We start from the raw sequence: 22,551 nt of genomic DNA, 5'->3' as shown, positions 1-22,551 counted from the left end.
ACTGGGGAGCGGCTGCCGTGACCACATAACAATGGTCTTGAAAGATCTCCATTGGCTCCCAGTACGTTTCCAAGCACAATTCAAAGTGTTGGTGCTGACCTTTAAAGCCTGAAACTGCCTCGGTCCAGTATACCTGAAGGAGTGTCTCCATCTCCAGCGTTCTGCCCGGACACTGAGGTCTAGCGCTGAGGGCCTTTTGGAGCTTCCCTCACTGCGAGAAGTCAAGTTACAGGGAACCAGGCAGAGGGCCTTCTTGGTAGTGGCGCCCGCCCTGTGGAACACCCTCCCACCAGATGTCAAAGAGAAAAACAACTACCAGATTTTTAGAAGACATCTGAAGGCAACCCTGTTTAGGGAAGCTTTTAATGTTTAACAGACCATTGTATTTTAATATTTTGTTGGAAGCCACCCAGAGTGGCTGGGGAAACCCAGCCAGATGGGCGGGGTATAAATAATACATTATTATTATTATTATTATTATTATTATTATTATTATTATTCTTCCAGGGGTTGAACAGACTCCCGGAAGGGATTAAGTTTGACAACCAAGATATGACTGTACTCACTCTGTCTCCCTCTCTCTCTCTCTCACACACACACACACACACACCACTGCTTAAAAAAATTCATGGTCTAGTATGAAGGAATTAGCAGTATAAAAACATCTTCAGAGTTTCCTTATTAGTCTTTGTGCACTAAAAACAATACATTTTATTTTGGCAGCTTAAAGACTAAAGAATGTATTGTGTTAATGAGAACCACACTACAGTCCTACCTCGGGTTACAGCCGCTTCAGGTTGCGTTTTTTTGGGTTACAGACCACCGAATCCCGGAAGTACTGGAATGGGTCACTTCTGGGTTTCGGCGGTTGCGCATGCACAAAAGCACTAAATTGCGCTTTGTGCCTGCACAGAAGTGCCAAATTGCAACCCGCGCGTGTGTAGAAGCGGGTTGCAAACGCTGCGGGTTGCAAAGGTGCATCCCGCAAAGATCACTTTCGCAACCCAAGCGTCCACTGTACACTTTAACAGATAGCTGCAGCATTCTCTAGACATGATAGACTCTCCTGCTGAGCGCCTGAGGGCCCCAGTCCTGTCACTCACCACCTGGCCTAGGGCAGGGCCTGACAGGCTCCATAAAGGACTGCTGCTTCTGCTGGTCAGAGAGGGCTCCATTTTGGGGTTTTTTGTTGGTTTTTTAAAAATGCTGTTATTTTTTTACCTATGTCATTTTAAACTGTGACAATGCTGTATTCTTAGTTTTAGCTTTTGATTTATGTGGAAATTGTTTTCCCTTTGGTTGTGTATTTTTTTTTTGATGTGGTTTTTGTATTGTTTAGGACTTTTGTAATTATGCAAATCTTGTCATGTTGTAAGCTGCCTTGAGCATTGCTTTTAACTGTGGAAAGGTGGCATACAAATAAAATTATGTTGATGATGATGATGATATTCAGGAGTGGGGTTGTAGAGAGGTAGATCAGAGGGATAAGAAATGCAGGTAAGTGCATTGTTACAGTAATTCACTCTATCAATTACATTAACTGGGAGAGGGTCCCCATGGCAACACCGCCTATGAATTTCCCATTGTGACTCTGCTTTTAAATAAGGCATTGACTTCACTGTCTACTTTATACTCTCACAGGTTGTGAAAAAAATAACGAAACCAGTTCAATGGCTCTTAAAAAGCTACCAGGTAAATCCCTTCAGTTAGTATTTTCTCTTCACAGGAACACAGAGATCTGCTGACTTGATATGTTCCCTCCAGTACATTGTACTGTAGACACTTGACAGAGCTGAGATATTTCAGGCTGTTGCTCTATGTTTATTTCTATCTTGATCATATCATATATTACATCATATTACTATGCTCATGCTGTCTTTATATAGGTATGAAGCTAGTGAAAGCTAAAAAAAGAACAGCAAAACGAGCAAGAAAAGCATCAGGTCTGTATGCTCATTAGCACATGGAGGAGGAAGGAACAGTAAAGGAAAGTTATGATGGGGTGGACCAGAGTGAGGACAAGCATTTTCTATATGTCCAGGGGATCCACCAAGTCCAACTGAGGAGCAATGAACTTGAGATTGTGTCCACCATCTGCAGCTGGCAGTGAACAGTCCCAGCTTGAACTGAAAGCTGTCCTTGATGGGCCCTCACCCTCACTACAAACCATCCACTGCTGCAGCCCCTTCCACTTACTTGATGGAGGGCAGCCAGATGGAACTCCACAACCCCAATCTTCCCATGAGTATGCTGTGTCCTTGTTCCAGGCCGGGGTAACAGACACTCTGCTAGTTGAGGATCAAAGGTCTTGACATGAAGTCTCTTCTCAGCTCTACCTTTCACTATAAGAACATTAAGCTTCGTGGGCAGAGTGGGACACTTAATCTCAGGGTCATGGGTTTGAGCCCCACATTGGGGAAAGATTCATGCATTGTAGGGGGTTGGACTAGATGACCCTTGTAGTCCCTTCCACCTTAGTCTATTATTCTATGAGAACATAGCAAGAGCTTGCTGAGTCAGACCAAGGTCCTTCTAGTCCCGGGTGATGTCTCTTCATGCTCCTGAGGCCTCCAGACAGGAAACATGGGCAGAAAAGTATCTTCAAGAAGCAATACTTCCATGCCAGGTTCCTTCATCCACTTAGCCTTCCAAGGGTCTGGCCCCCTGTCATTTCACAGTGGAGCAACCCCCCACCATGGGTTTAGGAAGCTGACTGCCATGTCTTGATCTAGATGGGTTGCCAGAGTATATGGGAAAATTTCCTGACTGGGGTGGCACTGGGATGTTGTCTGTTCATGGCTAAAGCAGAATTTTCTCTCTCCCTGTCCATCAAGGAAAACGAGTACCTTTCAAGCAACGTATGGAAAAATTCTTCTCATCTTCATATTCTCTGTATGTTGGCACAGTGCTTCTGATGGGCTCCGTTATAGCGGCAGCAATGCTGACCTATCTGTGTAAGTTCCAGTCTTCTAGGAAAATATAAAAGGGTAATGGGCAGAATTACAATTCACTCTTGCTTGCTTCATTTCAGTGGAGACCTTTAAAAGGAAAGGATAGGTTCTGGTCTCCACTAAGCCCTTTCACCTCCTGATTTCAGTTGGTGAGATAAACATGTAAGACTTTTAACTGGTTTGTAAGGCAACATAAATTCCTGGGCCCACATTCGTAGCCTTCCATCCTATTTCCCATTCCTCTGTTCCTTTCTCCTTCGTTGGAAGAGAGGAAGCATTCTCATCTGAAATTCATAGCCACACATTCTTTCAGGTCTCTGTCTATAGCACAGTAGAGAAACGGGAGATTTGCTAGCTTTATCTGTGGTGGGTTTGTCTCCTGAAAGTTCTGTCCCTCCTCCTGGAAGTTCTTCTCGAATGTGCCTTGCTCCTTTGTACTCAGGCGATTAACCCCTTCCTTGGATGAGCACACTGCAATCTCTACCATCTGTTGCGGCCTAGGGTCCTCAAATCGTAGAAGTACCCAACCCTGGTCAGCCAAGCCAAGCCCACCTGCCCTATAGCTGATCTCATATGACTTCACCTGTGGGGCAGGTAAAGTCAGGGCTGGAAGTGGCTTTGCAGGTACAGTATGAACCACCTTAGGCAGATGGTTGAAATCCCACACATAATTGGTTTCCTTTTCCGGTCTGCGAGATGGCAGCAGCTCTCCTGCTAGTGAGAGAGACTCAGGAAAGGGGAAGGAGAGCTTCCCAAGGCTGGAATGCTTTCTTCAACTCCCATGGGTATCAGGAGGCTGGAGTACCCACAGACCCTCTTCCAAGTGTCAGGTGGATGGGGAGGGGACTCTGGGTCTGGATCTCCTTGTCAAGATGAGGAAGCCTTCGTGTCCATCCCCTGTAAGGACCAGCCACCTTTGCAATTCGGAATATTGGATTGAAAACAGAAGGAGTGAAATGGAAGGAACAAGGCTCAGTTGAAAATTCCTGCCATAGTAGAAAATGGATAAAAGAGAGAGGTATTATTTTGTTTTTACTAGTATATATGTCTCCAAGGTTTAAAATCTACCCTCTCTTCAAGACACTTCAAGTAAGGTTTGTTAAAGGAGATTTATGAGGCTGGAAGTCTGTGAGCTAAAACTGGGTGTGTGAAGATTTGAACTGCTTTGTGAACTGCATTGAGACTGCGAAGGAGGGGAGTTTGCTGGGAGAAGAACTCGCCTCTAATTGACTTGATGCAGTTTACAACTTGCACTGTGGAGGCTATAAAGATTTACAACTTGCAGTGCTGAAGGAGGATTGGTTGTGGAGAGCAGGAGGAGCTCTCAGGAAAAACTGTAAATGGTTTAGTAGGGGAATCTCTCCTGGTTGGCAACATTGACTGTGGTTTGGAATGAATGGAGGGGAGGAAGAGACAGGACTTTGGAAATACGATCTCCTCTTTTGCGAAACAGTCTCTGATGGGCAACTTTGAGATTCTTGGCAGCAGAACGTCTGAGACAAATTGCATAAGGACTGCTTATGGCAAGAATTAAAACATGGATTGCCACTGAATGGAAGGAGTTTAACAAAGACAGCCTCATTCTACAACTGTGTTACGCTTCGGATTCCCCTTTCATAAAGATGTTATCCCTGAGAAGACGAGCCCGTTCAAGAAGGAAGGGGCAGACAATGTTTCGAGTCGTTTTAATTGCAAGGGTTTTCTATAGCTGCTCCCCCACCCCTGAGCATTGGAATTCTAAGGATTCCAGAAGAAAGGGTTTAAAACTCCAATTAACTATGTTGGATGCATTCGCCAAGTTGCTCAATTAAAGGGAATGAGTGGAGTTGTGTTATTGCAAAGGCTTACGAGGGACTTCTCCAGACCTACCCAGACCTGTGGAAAAGAATATGCAAAGGAGCAGATGGATTATAACTGGGTATACAGTCGAGTGTGATAAACCATCTGTGCGGAATAAGGATGCTATCTTTGTTAATTAAAGGACCCAGACAGAGAGGGAGAAGCAGTCGTGAACATTAAGCTGTGGGTATGCAAAGAAAAAGGAGACTGAGTCTGGCGACACAAAGGACAGAAGGTGGTGGTAATGTTTTTGGTGGCATAATAGGGTGGGGGTGGGCTGGGCTGGTGGGGGAATGCATTATAACATGGTAAAGATTCACAAGTTCCATTCTTGCCTCCGTATTCCGTAGGCAGTGCCATTGGGGTCAAACAGAAGCCAGCAGATTAAAGAGAAGAGACCCTGTCAAAGACTGTTTTTGCTTAAAGATAGTTGCATAACAGAACTGGTGACTCTTGTGTGGTTGGTGTGGGAGAATAATGTTTTTCAACACCTAATTGGAGAGAGAGGAGGAAGCAGTTCTGAGTTTTATGTAGTTGATATATTAAAATTTGGAGGTAGTTTGTAAACAAGAATGAATCGGGCAATATGAAGGGGAGAAGCGATTTGGATGTTTCACAGGTATAAAGTTCATTCTCCCTCCAGCATTTGGCATGGACAGGGTTAATGGGGACTAGAAAATAGGTAAAATAGGGTTGCCATACATCCAGAATTTCCCCAACATACCTGGGATTTGGCCATCGGAAACAGTGTCCAGGTGGAAATTGCTAAATTGTCCAGGAAAATCTGGACGCACGAAAGACTTGTCTGAAGTGTGGGTGTTGGTGTATTTCCTTAAAAATAGCTCAAAATCACATTTGTGTGTGTATGTGTATGTAGCCCAACAGCTTTGACCATTTTTTTTTAAAAAAATCCACTTTTTGAAATATGGCAACCCTAGGATACGATCAAGGTTTGTTGGGGTTAGTGAGCTGCATACCAAGGAGTGAATGATGGGAGCAGAATGCATTAAGCCAGGGAAAGTAGAGAGTGTAGGTCTGTTTTGTGAAAAAGAAACTGAATAACAAGGTTGACCAGGAGATTTCCCCCAATGTTTGTGAGGATTGTAAAACTTGAATAGAATGCTAGGGCTAAAGCAGATCACATCATTATTATTATCAATTAAAATGTCATGAAGGCATAAAGGCATGATGAACAAGCTGTATTGATTGATAAAGGAGGAGCAATTCTATTTGATCAATTGGGAAAATAGTTCAATAAAAGTCTAAGCAGAATTTGAACATGCACAGCCGGTTGAAATAGAGAATGGCTGGGAAAGTATTAGAATTATTATTTTTTTAAAGCACTTTACTGTGAGCAGCGAAGGAGCAAAGAAGCATCTCTAAAGCGGGGCAGAAAGTCATGTGTGTGTGTTTAATTTGAATTAATTTGTTGTTAACCTATTGGAAAATTAATAAAAATTAATTGGCAAAAAAATGAAACCACCTGGTTTTCCTGGCACTAAAAGAGCTTTTAAACTCTCAGAATTGCTTAAGGGGTTCCAGGATGCTCTCACAAGATCTCATGGGAATTCAGAGCTGGGCTGAAAGTGGCTTTGCTGGCACAGTACAATCAGATCTTGGGCACAATTAACTAGTGCAGTTTCACTAGTGTGGTCAAGCACTTCCTGTTTGTCTGCCATGGCAATCGGCTGTGCCAATTACACCAGAGCCCTTCTGTGCTGGTAATAGAGGATAATATGGGAGTAATTATCCTCCCGATCCCCCCCAACCCCGGGTCGGGGCCACTCCACCCGCAGATTGTCCAATACCTGCTGCCCATCCAGAAGGAAGAGGGGGCAAGGGGTGCTGGGTGTACATGGCATGATTGTGGCAACTCTCCAAAGGCAGCACCAGGGGCAGAGGACACCTTTTTTTAATATAAAAATTCAGACTTAACTAACAGACATGTCCTGAACCAGTGGAGATAAAATAATTTGCAAATTTAATCAGCTACTGAGAAGGATTTGATCTGGGGAAAGACTTTTCGTCGTCACCAAAACACAATGGCTTCAAATATGTAAGTGGACACTATCTTAATTACGAAACGGACTGTATGATATTTTGACTATGATTCTCACAATGATCATTAAGGGAAAGATGAAAGGAATTCCTGATGGAGTGATCGTTTTAATGTGGAGGCATTACCTCATCAACAGCTGGAAGGAGACCAAGAGGAGAGTTCTGGATATCTGCCCGGGATTAATGTGGGACAATGATGCAGTTAAAATATCACCGTGAGCAGAAATGAAACTAAAGATCACTGAGGAGCAGGAACAACAGTTCAAAGGACTGACTCACTTGTTGAATTAATTGATGGATTAATTGTATAGCCCCAGGGGGAGGTGAGCCTTTTTTATTCTCTTTTGATATATATGTATTTGCAGTTTTACCTGGTAAACCTCCCCCAAAAGGCAACAGTTTGAAATACTGTTGGGTTCGAAAAAACACTACTGCTGTTCACTCAGTGGAAGGAAGGAAAAAATTCTGGATTGGAGCTACTTTGTTTTTGCAGAGGTACCAGACTGTTGGGAGATGGTGCAAGACCACAGAGGAGATTTCTGGATGGCTGCCAGGAGCTAATGGTATCTTTTTGTCTGGGATGTGGTGTATTATGGCTCCTGCTGGCAGAAATCGAAAATGGAATGGCTGGAATGTGGATAACAACAAGGGAAAATATTTCACACAGAACTATGAAGACGAAAGTTTGAACAGACCAGTGGTTGTAAACATAAATGAAAATTAAGTGAAGGATTAATATTGGAATGGTTTATTGACTAATTAAGAAATGCAATGTGATATTAGATTAGCACTCCACAAAATTCAGAGCATGGGAAGTCACCCAAAGATATATAATTTGACAATATATTTAGCCTTTTTTGATTGTATTGTAATTTGAAATATTTTACTGTTCTTATTGGATTATTAAAATGGAAAACTTAATAAATATTATTACCAACGTTATGTGGTCAAACACCACTTGATTGAAACCCCACAAATAATTGTTCTCAAGGCAGAGAGCTTTCAAGTACCAGGTTTTCTTGGCACCGAAAGACCTTTATGTTCTCAGACTTGCTTACTGGGCTCTGGAATTATTTGGGATGAACTTGCGAGATCTCATGGCAACAAGGATATACAAGATACCATGAGAGCAATAAGTAAATAATAATTAATAATTATAACAATGTGGGGGCAGGTCAAGGGTGTGTGTGAATTGAGTACACATGTTTGTGGTCAGGTGCCTTCAAAACAATGCACAGCAGTATTTTGAAAATGGGGTTCTTAAAGAGGGGTTCTCCCACTAAGTGGGAAATGACCCCCACAGAATTCAAAAGGCTAAGATCTGTTTGGAAAGATTTGTTTTGAACACAGCAGCAGAAAATCCAAACAGGAAATGAATCTGGGAAATGGAAATGACCTGAACTTCCCCTGGGAAGAAAGTGATCAGAGCTGTACAAAATGTGTGGGGGTAAACAAGCACAGAAAAGTTCACAAATGGCAGGTCATGGAGTAGTCACCTGCACAAAACACTTTCGCAGTATTTCAGGGGGTTAATATGATTCCAAGCCTTATCAGGAGATTCACAGAGGTCACTCAGCATTGCTGGCCACATGGAGTAACAAATATTGTGCCTCTACACACTTATGCACTTTCTTAGCTCAACTAAGGCTTTGTCAGTATTTCTGTTTCTCATATATTCCACACAGAAAAAACATTACTGCTCTCAAAAAAGACACTGAGGCCTTCTTCGGTCATCAGCCATGGTTTTATTCTACTCCATAACTCCTGGGATTTTCTAACTCCTGGGATATTCTACTCCATAACACCTTCACCACACATTTGTCCCCAGTATTCAGCTCATTAACAACTTTGACAGGTGTCAGCCACTCATGTCATTATAGCATCAGATGATTTACAAGTGAGTTGTCCCAACCAACCACCTTTCGAAGTTAGCCCGTGGGGTTGGAAAGAGAGATGGATCTGGCCTGATGGGTCAAAAAGGCTCACCCTTCCTTTCCTACATCACTTTCTTCTACATGAACCTGATGGGGAAAATGTCCTCAAAAGCCCCTACCATGAGCGGCCATAGCAGTAAAGGCTTCTCTACTCGGAAATTCTTTCCCCAGGAAACTCACATAGTATTGTATCCCTACGACTTCCTGCTGCTTCTGTTTTCTAAGCATTTCCCTAAAGACCTGGATGGGAAATGAGATATATAATGAAGATATTGGGCTAAGGACTCTAAACAAAATCTTGAGGCTGAAAAATGGGTCTTCCTGGTGGAGAAATTTTACCTTTACAAATTTTGGGAAGTACATTGCATATTGGAACTTATACGACAGAAGTCACATTCCAAATGCAACTTAATCCCTTCCAAAGGTGTGCTGGGGGAAGAAAAGCTATTCTCCCACATGCAATGAACAACTTTCCCCATCATCACCTTTAGATATTAAGGAAGTGCGAAGGAGAGCCATATTTGAAGAAGGAACGACAAAGATTCTAAAAATGGTAGAAGCCAATTATCCGGATCTTTTTCAGGCAGATGGTAAGTCATATGTTACTTTTTGTCTGCTCAGGAGCTCCTTCCATGGCCCACCAAATGTGATTTCTACTCATTGCTCAGTTGAGAGAAGTCAAAGAGGAATGGGTGGGTTGCCTCAAGTTCATTCTATTCTTAACTTCTCCATAAGCATGGTGTGTGTGTGTGTGTGTGTGTGTGTGTGTGTGTGTGTGTGTGTGTGGTGTGTTGGTGGAAAAAATATATATTGATATAAGAAAGAAAATTCCTGAATTCCAAGATCCAAGTTTGGGGCAAGTACCCATTGGTGAGAGAACCCAGCAGAGATTCACAGTCACAAAATATGCAGCAAATGTCAGCATGAAAGTATAGGCTGCTAGACCTTTAAAATAGGCTCTTCCAAGTGAGTTCCAAAGTTTCCCTCTTCCCCCAGCAAACAAGAACACACACTTGGTAAGTTAAAGAATGATTTGCTTACAAACTCTTCAAAGGTCAGATCCATGTGCTTCAGAAAAGGTGCACGGCAGGAAAACGTAGCTTAGCAACAATGTGGAGGAATATCCTGGAGTATTGGTACAGGAACTCAAGAGTGGCTCATGAGGAGCATGTGGCTGAGCTTGAGCAATCAGATCAAACCAGGAAAACGTAGCTTAGCAACAATGTGGAGGAATTTCCTAGAGTATTGGTACAGGAACTCAAGAGCTTGAACTTGAGCAACCAGATCAAACCTCATCACATACTAAGCTTCTCAAGTAGCCTGGGGAAAAACAATAGGCTTGATTACCTATTTCTTCCCAATGTAGCTGAGTCTAGCAGGACAGCATACTCTAAGGTGCATTGAACACCTTAATGCATTATTTAGAGTTAAACATGTTGGTTAGACAAGGCTGATTAACCTACGTTTTGGAGTTGCAGAGTTGGAAGGGAGCACAAGGGTCTTCTAGCTCAACCCCATGCAGTGCAAGAATCTTTCACCCAAAGGGGGGTTTCAAATCCACAACCCTGAGATTAAGAGTCTCATGCTCTACTGACTGAGCTATCCAGAAGCTCCAGGAAAGGACTGCAGCTGACTGGACGCGCAAATGCAATTGTTGTTGTTGTGTTAAAAAAGGCCCCAGGTTCAATTTTCAGCATCACCAGGCAGAGGTGGGAATGACCTCTTTCAGAAGTACCGGAGAGCCATTGCTAGTCAGCATAGACAATTCTCATCTAGATTAATGAATCGTCTGATTCTGTATAAGACAACTTCCTAGGTTCCCATATATGAAAGGTAAATATTATATTTTGAGAAACATGGCGGTTCAGTATCTGTGCATGGCTGTTTGAGATTGTTCCTAAATTCAATTGTTGCAACTCTCTTAGATATCACAAAATTCAAGAAAGCTGAGAATGTATCTATGGCAATAGCCGAAGAGAGAAAGAAAATCAGTGAACTACAGCATGCTATTAGTAAGTTACTCAGAAACCACTTTTATCGGTCAAGGTCAAGGTGCCAGAACCTTTGAGGCAATAGGTGATCTCAGAAACATTGGGATGGACTCTCTTCCATTACACGCTAGAATGGCACATTCTGGTGCCAATCCCGTTCTGACATATCAGTCAGATTAGAGCACCTGGAAACAGAGAATGACTAGCTCTCTTCAGGTGTTTTAAGTGAGCACATGCGCAGAGGGCTGTAGGGATGAGCATACTAGCTATTGCCCACTAGGGCTCTTCCCTGTGAAATTGCAGGGTGATGGTCTTAAGAAGAATGTCCTCATGGAGGCTCCCAACATTTTTTAGAACCAGCAACATAGGGAAAGTCACAAGTTCTCGGTGTACAATGTACAAGTTCTCTATTATGTACAGGATTATTAATAATCTGGACACAGTCAAAGAGGCCATGTTGTTGAGCCTTTCTGGGCAAAGCTCCATTTCGGTGGAAACCTAGCCAGATGGGCGGGGTATAAATAAATTATTAGTAGTAGTAGTAGTATTACGGATGTCTGGTTAATCCCATATTCCTTTGAGGAACAAGTGGGTGTATTAGCATGATGAAATCAGGAGGCTGATTTGTCTGTTGAGGCACTTGTCCTGAGGGCCAAATACTGTGCCTGACTCATGACTCAATGACCAGTCCCCACATGTCCTCCTTTCCATGCTAAGGGAATTCATCCTGAGCCTGTGAAATAAGAAAAATTATTTTCTTTCCCATCATACCAGTAGTACAGCTTTTGTTTCCTATCTTTTCTTTCCTACTGTTCAAATAGTGGGTCATTCTAGGTTTTTTTTGGTATATTACTCTGTACTCAAAAACGGTTCTGAAACTGTCTGGAAGGAATTGGCTACAGCAAGGTCAAATTTCACAGGAGACCTGGTGGAGCTCCCTTGCACCTTTCAGTCTGTGTCTGGTACTTTGTTGTTGTTTTTTTAAAAAATATTTATTACTTTTAAAAGTTACAAAAAAGGAGAAGAAAAAGAAAGACAAGAAAGAAAAAAAAAACAAAAGAGAAGAAAAACAAAAACAATACCATACAATATATAAACAATATAAAACCCAACCTAAGCCCACTAAACTAAACACATAAATAAAGCAAAAGAAAAACAATTTAAAAAACATATCTCCTTTTCCATATTCTATCCTTCATTCCCTTATTTCCTCGACCTCCTCACACCTCCCTTTTTGTATCCCACTTCTACTAATTGTTTCAGCAAATCCTTTCCATCTTTCTCTATTTTCTATCATATTATAAATAACATATTTTTTAACCTTATTTCCCATTAAGACTAAATTACTTATATATACTTAACTTCTTATAACATTTCTGCTAAATCCATAAAATGTCATTCTACCATTTTTCTAGCAGTCATTACTTTTACAATATTTCTAAATATAAACTTTAAATTTCCCAGTCTTCTTCCACCATCTCCTATCCCTGGTTTCGGATTCTGCCAGTCCTTTCCGTTAGTTCCGTATAGTCCATCAACCTGGAGATCTTATGTCCTAGGCTCTTAATTCTTTTCCAAGTCCCTTCTGCGGGTCTTCTTCATATTCTTTAATGCTCAGGAGCAAATCTCAGGAAAACTCCAACTTAACAGTACTTTTATTCCTTCTGGACAGTTCAGCCAAATTCCCATAGTTAAAGCTAAGGTCCATAAAGTGTTTCAGGACGTATTTCAGGATTCCTCCAAGTCTAAAGGCCCCCAAAACTTCAAACTCCTCCAAACCCAAGCCCATGTCCCAAAAGCCAGTTAATCCCTGGATAGAGGGATCTTTCCAACTTTCCTTCTTCTGTCCAAGCCGGGATCCAATCCTCAAAATTTGACTCTTGCTAGATTCAATCATGCAAGGCCTCAATTTATAGTCCTCAATTTGCTTCTGTAAAATTGAGGATCCCGCTTGAACTACTTTAGGTTTCACAACAGCAGCTTTCTCCTTTTCCTCCACCATTTGTCCTGCCAAGGTATATTCCTGTGCCGAGTCCTGAATTATTTCTGTGTTGGTGCTTGCTTTTTGACTCAAATTAGTCACTTTCTGTTCCAAGTTATCAATTTTAAAAATCGTGTCATCTGTCTTTTTATGAAGCCGTTCCAGCGAATAGTTTAGCTTATATAATACAGTCACAATGGGCTTCTCCTATCAACATTTTGAATGGTCCAAGGTCAATCTCTGGTTCTCAGAATCCTTATCTTGTAGCTGGAGATCTCCCTGTTACACTCCTGTAACAGTTTCACATGCCCCCTCTAGAAGGAAACAGTCTCCACTTGTATCAATTCTTTCAAGCAGAAAAATAGTTTCAATTTTCAGTTACTTTTTCCTCCTTTTTTTGAACGCAGAAGAGTACAATGGAAACAGTATCTTTCTTATTTTAGCTGTCAAATCCGTTCTGTCAATGAACATTCCCCAAATGTCATCTGGCAGCCCGTTCCCAGGTTCAGAGCAGTGGTAATTTGATTTTCACTCTCTCCTGCAGGCTCACTAGGTCCAAAACTTTCCCCCTCTTCTCCTGCTTCCAAGGGGGGGTTTTGTATTTTTAGCCGATGGAAATTTAATCCTTTGTCAAAAGCTTTCAGAGACTTTAGCTTGTAACGTCTTTGCTTCAGTCTATTTACAAAAGCGGAAGGCGGACTTCCTGTTTAGAACCTTCCCGCTTCGGTGCCAAATTAAAGTATTTAAAGATCCAATTTTCCGTTCTACTCATGGGTAGTTGTTTAAAATCCAATTGTCCACAGGAAAAAGTCAGTGCTCTCCGGCAGCAGCAATGCGGCTTCACTCCGTGAAAGAAGCAGCCGATTCAAAGCACCGCGCCACTCACCCCACATCGCTCCGGATCCCCAAAACAGGGTTTCCCTGCGAGTAGGGGAGGCGCAAAAGGTGCCAGCCGAATCCCAAGTTCACAGGCTTCTCTCGCCTGTGATTTTATGGGTCTCCGCCTTTGCCATGGCGGTCAGACCCTGCTTTTCACGGAGCAAGTTCCTCCCGATCGGAGAAGCTCTGCCATTGCCGGAGGCGCCAACCCGGAAGTCCCCTGTGTCTGGTACTTTGGGCTGCTGACCCAAATCTGTTAGAAGAAGTTGGCTAGTGACTCTCTCCTGTACCTTCCCCCAAAAGGGAACATTGGCAACGACCCATAGCTGTTCCAATCCAGAGGGTCCAGAGTTGCTTTCTTTAGGAGTGGTCACACCACTGCTTCTTTCAATGCTGCAGGGACCACCCCCTCATGTAGCAAAGCATTAACCACAATCTGGACCCAACCAGTCAGTCCCCTCTGATAGATTTGATAAGCCAGGAGGGATTGGAGTTGAGGGGCCATGGGGTTGGATGCATTGCTGCCAGTACCTTCTCCACATCAGCTAATTGCATAAGGTAAAACTGATTCCACTAAACATCCTCTATAGAGGCACTGGGTTCTTCAACTGGAGATGCAACATTTGGAGAAACAAATGCACTCTGAAGTTGAGCAACTTTATCCTTTAAGTGTGTAGCCAGTGGGTCTTTGAGGAAAAGGCTAGATTTTCTTCAGTGGGGGTGGTTCCCACACCGAAGGTGCTCCCAAGGTGCTCCCAAGCACTGATATTCCCCCTAATATCAGTGTTTTAAACTCTGCAGAGTTCTACAAGCTGGCTTCTCCAAAAACCTCACTTGTCCTTTCTCTCTTTTTATTCCTCACACATTCTGGGCATTGCTCAAAGATGACATTCACCGCAAGTTAGCTGAGGAATGGATTGTTTGGCATGGAGCCCTATATACATTTGACTTCATTGCCACCCCAAGGACTTGGAAACAGTGCATACAACTCTGCAACAGCATGAAATACGATACAAAATTGTTATGTGTTGAAAATGATGAGGAGGAGGTGAGCAGATCATGGAATAAATTCTTAAGAGACAATGGAGGAGTGTGACTTTGGGGGTAGATTTCAGCGTCTGCTGTGGTTGTAGAGACTGGTAAGGGACAGACATTTTTTGCTGCACCTCTGGCATTATATATACATTTCATATATAAGAGGTAGGATTGACCCATCACAGCAGGATGCTGCTCCATCCTGATCCTCTGGGTAACTTGCCATCATGTGTAAGTGGGAACATTATGGCTTCCTGCTCCTCTGCTCCATGAGCAAGAGTCAGAAACCTCTTTTCAAGTACTCAAGTTCACAATACAATTGTATGGAGAGACCAGGAATAATGAGACCTGGGAAACCATTTGAATCCCCACTCTGCCATGAAGCTTACTGATCAGGACTGCCTTTCATCCCACCTTACCCCACGGGACTGTCGTAAGGACAAATGGGGAGACGAGAAGGTCATGCAGCACCTTGAGCTCTTTTGGAGGAAAAGGTTGCATATTAGTATTAGTATTTATTTATTTATTCCATTTATCGAAATACTCCTTTATCAAAAGAGTCCAGGGTGGTGTACAACATTAAAAACACATTATAGAATATCAGAGATAGAAACACAATGAAATAATAAAAAAGTATACTAACAGACAGCCTGATAATAAAATAATGATCATAATAACAGTCCTCTCCCCCCCCCCCACACTTCTACAGGCCATAGATTAATTAAGAGGAATGGCTTTGCCCTTTGCCTAAAGGCATGTAATGATGGCACAAAGGAAGCCTCTCTGGGAAGAACATTCCATAATTGGGGAGCCACCACCGAAAAGGCCCCTTCTCTTTTTGCAATCCTCCTAACCTCTCAGTAGTGGGGGACATTGAGAAAGGCCTCAGATGCTTTCTGGCAGCTATTGAATGAGCCATGCAATATAAAGTATTTGTTAGATAAAGTTAAATTAAGTTAACGAAAAACAACTTCACACAACTGTGTAAATAATAGTTTAATTGTAAATTAGTACACTGGCTATGGTCGGAAGTTTCTTTTCTTTGCTGACTCAAACAGTGGATATCATTATGTCTTTGCCTTTATTCACACTTTCATTCTTCTTTCGCTTTGTTTTTTTCTTTCTTCTGTTCTTTTCCATTCTTTTCTTTTTACATTTATATTCTTTATCATCTTTATAACATAGTGAATGTTATTTTGTTGGTATTGCACGTATTTTAAGAATCTGTTTGTCTAATAAAATCTTCAGTAATAATAAAAGAGAGAGAGGCCCAGAGTATGGTGGGTACCTAAGGGGAACTTGTTCTGGTCATCAATCTGGCCATTGCATTTTTCACCAGCTGAAGTTTTCTGCTGCTCACTGAGACCAAGACCTAGGCATTTTTGCTCCTTCGTTTCCGCCTTATCATTCTTATTGGCCTTCTCCATTCTTTTCAGACCTCCTGAAAAGGACTGAAAAGATATAAACATACTCACCCCTCTATTTTTCTTGCTTTTCTTGAGGGAAGAAAATGACACCCCAAAGGGATATATGTTTTCCCCAAAGGAATCTCATAAACATTTGTATCCACAAAAGCACCCTTTACCCCTCTTAACCTGTATTCACCTGAACACCAACTGGCAGATTTTAAGGTTTTATGAGCACAGGGTCTGCCAATGTAGCAGCCATTGTGTCAGTTTCAGCTACAAAAAAAATGTAAAAAACAATAGCGATTTTTTTCAATTGACTTGCCTAAGATCCAGGGCATAGCACAACATTTCAGAAATTCCCCATGGGATCTCTATTCTACCTTTGAAATCCTGGTGATGTCTGGGAAAATTCAAACTTATGGCAGCCCTATCATACAAGAGTGAGCCTCACAGCAAAACCGAGAAGAAAAAGACACATCATTGTGCTTGCAGTCTCCGCTCTTGGTGGAGGGTTTTCTCCATAAACACACACTGACTTTGCAGAGTTTCCAGTGATGTAGTGAGCTCCCCATGTTTGAGTCAAGATGGCTGCATTCAGGTATTTGAACGGCTGTGTATACTGTAGTTTATGATAAATCCTGCCACTGTGAGCTACTGCCACACACAGAACAATATATAGTCTACTTTGTCTTCCTGGGGAAGGGGCATTATGTGGAAAGTTTTAAGAGGAAAACTAGAATTTCTTTTTTCCTGTGTTGTAGGCCTTTGCTGTATCCAGAGTGAAGAACAAACCGACCGATTATTTTATTGGAGTTTCGATGGTAGGCTCAGAATGGCAATGCTATGATAGATCGTTTAGAATCAAGAAACTGTAAGTCTAGATTCTTCATCACTTGGGAACTTTCATAACCAAGTAGTATTTGAAAAGAGCCAAGATATATATGTGTTTATATTGTTCTTTATTATGATGGTTTAATTTATAGACCAATTAGTTTCCAGAGGGCTTCAAAGTGCTTTACAAAATACAAAATTAAAACAGAAAAGAACAAAATGCACGGGCAGGATAGGTGTGATTAAATGAGCCTCTCACACCACCTTTGTTGCCCAGCTGCAACACAACAACCCTGCAGCGCAACCAGTGGGATTTATTCTCTGGACGTTGCTGCCACCAACCCTTCCACTTCCTCCAGCAGTCCAGGGGGAAGGGACCTGGGGTGCACCAAAGCAATTGCTTTTCAAGCTTCTCAGATGCTTTACCAGGCATGTTCAAAGTCAGGCCCAGGGGCCTAATCCAGCCCGCCGGTTAGTTTAATATGGCCAAAAGACAAAGACTGGAAAATGCTACTATCAAATTCCTTGGTGGACCTGATAAGGACCAAAAGGAGTGTATTAGGATTGCCCTCTCTGTAAGCTGTGTGTGCTGGGCCCGGGGGTAACCCGAGCAACGCGGTCCAGGTCCAGTGCCGAATCAGTCTAACAGGCCAAGGCAGGACACGAGGCAGGAAACCAGGCAAGGTCAGGCTCAGGGTCTCAGGCAGGTTCTAGCAAACAGCAATGTTGCTCCCACAACCTGGGGTGGGGTCTGACAACCTTTTTTCTTTGTCAGGGTAACAGCCGGTCCTGATCCCCCGGTGACTCACCGTAATTGGACTTTATGAGAACATAATCAACCGAATGCACCCACTGATGACCACAGCTAGTGTGATAAAAAACAAAAAGTTTAAGAGACAGACTTGGTTTGATAAGGAATGTCAGAATAGCAAAAAATGCCTAGCTAGCGTACTTAGAAAACTGAAGTTAAAACAGGATAAGCCAATCTTGCTCTACAAGCTGAGGTAGCCCAATTATGAAACAACTATAAATTATTACTTAAAAGCAAGAAACAAATATATTATGAATAACAGTGGAAAGAATTGGGAGATGCAGCACTTCAAAAGGACTCACGGAAATTTTGGCATCTGGTTGCCCAAGGCACATATGGGCTGGGCTACTCGTTAGAAGCATCTGTCCAAGGAAAGGATTGGGTGACATATTTTACAGAAATATATGGCCCCTGTCCTGACGTACCCCCACAAGTTTACTATACTCAGTTATCAGAATTGCCAGAATGGCGTCGTCACGCCCAATCAGATTAAGTGGCTAATCGCAAGCCAACTAGCTAATAAAGCTCCAGGAGAAGACATGATCCCAATGGAGATCTATAAGATAAGACCTGATTTCTGGTCACCTATTTTTGCAAAATTGTTTTCATACATTAACAGCTCAGGTCGTATACCTGAAGGGTGGAAGTTGAGTATAATCGCCCCAATATATAAAAAGGGTGATAAGAAAAACCCTGCCAATTATATAGACCCATTATTTTGTTAGATGTAGCCTCCAAACTATATGCCAGGCTCCTTCTTGGGAGACTAGAAGAATGGGCAGATACAAATAAGGTGATATCTGAAGTCCAGGCAGGTTTCCAAAGAGGGAAAGCCACATTGGACCAGTGCTTTGTGCTGAACTTTCTGCTATGTAAATACATCCATAATTTGAAGCAAAAATTATATGTTGCTTTTATTGATCTAAAGTCAGCTTTTGATATGGTCCCAAGACACGCATTGTGGCAAAAATTGGAAAAGACAAATATAGACCGTCTATTATTTCTCATCAAAACATTATATACTGATACATCAATACAAGTAAAGGTGGATCTGGCTGGCCATCTCACCACTAGAATTAAGACCATTACTGGAGTCAAACAGGGATGCATTTTGGCACCTTTCCTGTTTAATTTTTATATTAATGACCTGGTTAAAGAACTGGAGGGCCTACAGTTTGCCCCTGTCACAATTCTCGACCAAAAACTCTCAGTTTTAATGTATGCTGATGACCTAGTACTTATATCTAGAACCCAGGTGGGCCTGAGATGGCTGCTTGCAAAATTAAGTTCATATTGCACGAGGAATGCTTTATCTATAAACTATGATAAGATGCAGGTCATTGTATTTGGGAAGCGTTCTAAAAAGCATGTTTGGCACCTGGATGAACACATCATAAACCAAGTAAATAAGTTTAAATATCTGGGATTGATTTATTCAGAAACAGCATCTTGGAATACACAGCTATCCAATATTAAATTGCAAGCCTTTAAATCACCAAAAGCCATTCTGAAATTTGCTGCCTGTAAAGGTGGAAATCTGGTCAACCCAGCTCTATCTGTGTATAAAGCAAAAACAATGGCCCAGATTTTATATGGTGCAGATGTTTGGGGTACCTCAAAGGTCTCCAGTCTGGAACCCCCACAGAATTATTTTTTAAGAGTTCTTTTAGGTTTACCCAAAGACGTGCAATGTGCCATGGTCAGGTTGGAAACTCGCAGGTTGAGCATAGAGAGCCAAATATGCCTGATTGAGCTCTCAAATGGATTACCCCTTAAAAACTGGGTACATCATGCTGCCCAACTGATGGGCAAATATGACCTCTCAGTGACTGAGATTAAAGAACTCCCCTTATATTCACAGAAAAATATTTTTAAACGAACCATAAGGGCAGTGGCAACTAAAAACGATCTAGACTCTATGTGCACATCGACATGCGCCCCATTGTATTTTAAACTTAGAGAGGTCAATGAACACATATCTTATTTTAATGAATTGACTTGTGCACAGCTTCGAAAAGCTTTTACAGAGCTACGACTAAATACAATAAGCTCTGCTTATAGAGTTGGGAGACATAGAGGCATACCAAAAAACGAACGTGTTTGCATCAGGGGATGTTCTGAAGTAGAGGACCTTACGCCTTATATCTTGCACTGTCCGTTATATAATGATGCAAGAAAAAGATTTTTGGTACCTATAATGACAGGGTCCCCTGGCCAGAACCCCCTTGACATGATGTTATATCTCCTTGCAGACACAGATAAGTATGTGACCTGGTGGGTAGCACTTTTTGCAACTGCTGCTAGGAAAAATAGAGCAAATTATATAGCCAAGGTAGCCATTAATTGCAAAGGAGATGAATTTATTTGATCCCATCTATCTACCTCAGGCTATGCTCTATCTTTGTCACCAAACTCTGAGTATAAATTGCACACTGTATTAATTGATATTGTTTTTAACATTAGTGACCATGTGATGATTTTAGCTTATGAATTTTATTGTTTAATGTTTTTATTTGTACATTGGGGTACTTTTATAGCTTTGTTTAGAGTACGTAATGTTTTAATAATATAAATGTTTTAAGTCTTTTTTTACCAATTTAGTATATTTTCTTTTAATTGTCAAATAATTCTGTGTACATTGCGGGAGCCTTTGGCTATGTGCAATAAAACTGACTGAGACTGAGACTGAGACACTTTCAAAGGTTCTTCCCAACTTCCCTAGCACAAACATAGAGCAGACATTTAGTAAGTCATAAAATGACTTTCTGCTTTCAAATCAGATGCTCTGCTACTGAGCTGTGGCACTTGCCAATGGTAGACACACCTCCCACAACCCCTGTTTCCTCTCTGTCTTCTCCTGCTTTGTTCTCTGAATGGACAAAAGACAAAGATTGGAAAATGCTACCTTCAAAATGCTTGGTGGACCTGATTAAGATTAGGATTGCCCTCTCTGTAAGCTGTGTGTGCTGGCCCCAGGGGTAACCCGAGCAACGCGGTCCAGGTCCGGTCCAGAATCCAAGGGTTCCACGAGGAGTCAGTCCGACAGGGCCAAGGCAGGACACGAGGCAGGAAACCAGGCAAGGTCAGGCACAGGTCTCAGGCAGGTTCTAGCAAACAGCAATGTTGCTCCCACAACCTGGGGCGGGGTCCAACAGCCTTTTTTCTTTGTCAGGGTAACAGCCTGTCCTGATCCCCCAGTGACTCACCTCCCTGTCTCGCACAAAGGCCTCTCCTTCTCTCAAACCTTAGTCTCTGCATCTCGGGAGATGTCGGTGGGTTAATGGACCCAGAGGCCGCCTCAGCCTCCCCTGACCCAACTGGTAGTGGAGCAGCTGTAAGTGATGGCCCAGCTGAAGGCAACGAGGTCATCCTTGCATCTGGAGCCAGGGCAGGCTCAGGCCCCTGACACGGCCCAGCTGGTGCTTGTTGCAGGAGTACCTGTGCAGACTGGGGCTCTTCAGAATCAGGCCCCAGACTAGGTTCAGATGCCGCCTGAGGCAAAGGATCTGGTGCGGATTGAGACTCCTCTGGTTCCGAGTCCAAGCCCGAGTCCCAGGCCATCACACCGTGCAACTTTGTCACAGGTGAGGCACTGCCTTGGAAAGGAGGCTTAGCCTGTATTTTTCCACTGGCCTGCAATCTTCCCTTCAACACTGCAAATAATCAAAATCCTACCATTTATTAATTTATAGGGTTTGCCTATAAGAATATCTCCCCCCTTATTTTCCTGAGGAAAGCACAGTAAGTGCTATATGTGTTTCTGCAGGCTAGCACATGATTTGCCTTCCAATCAAATAATAATAATAACAACAACAATAATACCACACCCATCTGCTGGTTTCCCCCAACTGCTCTGGGCAGTTCACAACATATATGAAAACATTAAAAAATTCAATCATTAAAAACTTTGCAATACAGGGAATAAAATGAGACTCATCTGGTGTTGGTGGTAGTGCAGAAAGTGTGTAAGCTCTGACTACAGGGTAGGGCAGAGAGGCAGGGGAGTCTGCTAGACCAAAAGAGAATTCTCCTCTAAATGTTACTCCTCTGGGTTACTGTAAAAAAAAAATGAATAAGTGTGTGGAGGATAGGCAAGCATTTTATTCTAGTAGGTACAGAATAAAGTAAGTATACAGACTGAGTAGTTTCTCCTCTCCTTTTCAGCTACTGGGGTTATAAACTTCCAGCAAATAAAGGTCCTGCAAAACCGGATACAACCAACTGTGTCATCATCAAAAGGGGCTGTGAGCATATTTATAATTGTTGGCACGATGTTTATTGCCACGACCTAAAACGGTGCATCTGCAAAAGGAAACCTATTGAAAAGTGGATGAAATAACTGATCATCTGCAATCTACGCCACTTTGTCAATCCTGCTATTCCGAGGTTGGAAAAGAGCCATTGTTTTACACCTGCAAAGGCTTAGTTGGGTGCTGAAATAAAGTGTGGAAGAATTCAGTCTGTGTACGTTTCAATAGATTAACTGTGTATATCTACCTAGCAATGTTAGAACAGATAGATCTGGTTTCTAGTTTGTCCTTTTGATTACTGATATGTTACAAGGTCTGGGAAGGACTCCTGTGGTATTAGATCAAGGTTTATCTAACGATCAGAACCCTCTCTTTCCTGAAGCATTTAGTGTAGAAATGCTTTTCTATCACCCAGGGGACAGAAGTTGAACTGTCATGTATTTATTTATTTAAAAAATGATGCACATTTTGTTCATTCATACATTTATCAATTTGATGAAGTCATTAGCCTGAATAACTAACAACAGCTAAACCTTCCAAATAGTCATCTAAATTTCAGCCACCACAGCAGTCAGAACAAAA

At 42.2% G+C, this 22,551-nt stretch overlaps 1 protein-coding gene across 5 annotated transcripts; it reads left to right on the top strand.

The window, feature by feature from the left end:
- The first annotated feature begins 1,606 nt into the window (after positions 1 to 1,606).
- Positions 1,607 to 22,177, top strand: LOC310852818 (uncharacterized protein). Of its 5 annotated transcripts, XM_083756909.1 has the most exons (8): positions 1,608 to 1,692; positions 1,887 to 1,943; positions 2,835 to 2,954; positions 9,274 to 9,372; positions 10,708 to 10,794; positions 14,518 to 14,681; positions 16,839 to 16,948; positions 21,884 to 22,177. In XM_083756909.1, the coding sequence occupies exons 1-8, from the start codon at positions 1,671 to 1,673 to the stop codon at positions 22,056 to 22,058; spliced, it is 834 nt and encodes a 277-aa protein (XP_083613035.1). In that variant the 5' UTR covers positions 1,608 to 1,670; the 3' UTR covers positions 22,059 to 22,177. The 5 variants fall into 5 exon arrangements, with proteins under 5 accessions (XP_083613037.1, XP_083613035.1, XP_083613036.1 ...); XM_083756911.1 differs by lacking the exon at positions 10,708 to 10,794 and having other exon boundaries at positions 1,607 to 1,692; XM_083756910.1 differs by lacking the exon at positions 1,887 to 1,943 and having other exon boundaries at positions 1,655 to 1,692.
- The last annotated feature ends 374 nt before the right edge of the window (positions 22,178 to 22,551 follow it).

The sequence above is a fragment of the Podarcis gaigeae genome (genome assembly GCF_964106915.1).
Source record: "Podarcis gaigeae genome assembly, chromosome: 9".
In the NCBI taxonomy this organism is placed as follows: Eukaryota; Metazoa; Chordata; class Lepidosauria; order Squamata; family Lacertidae; genus Podarcis; species Podarcis gaigeae.
This window is presented reverse-complemented; position numbering and strand designations above follow the sequence as displayed.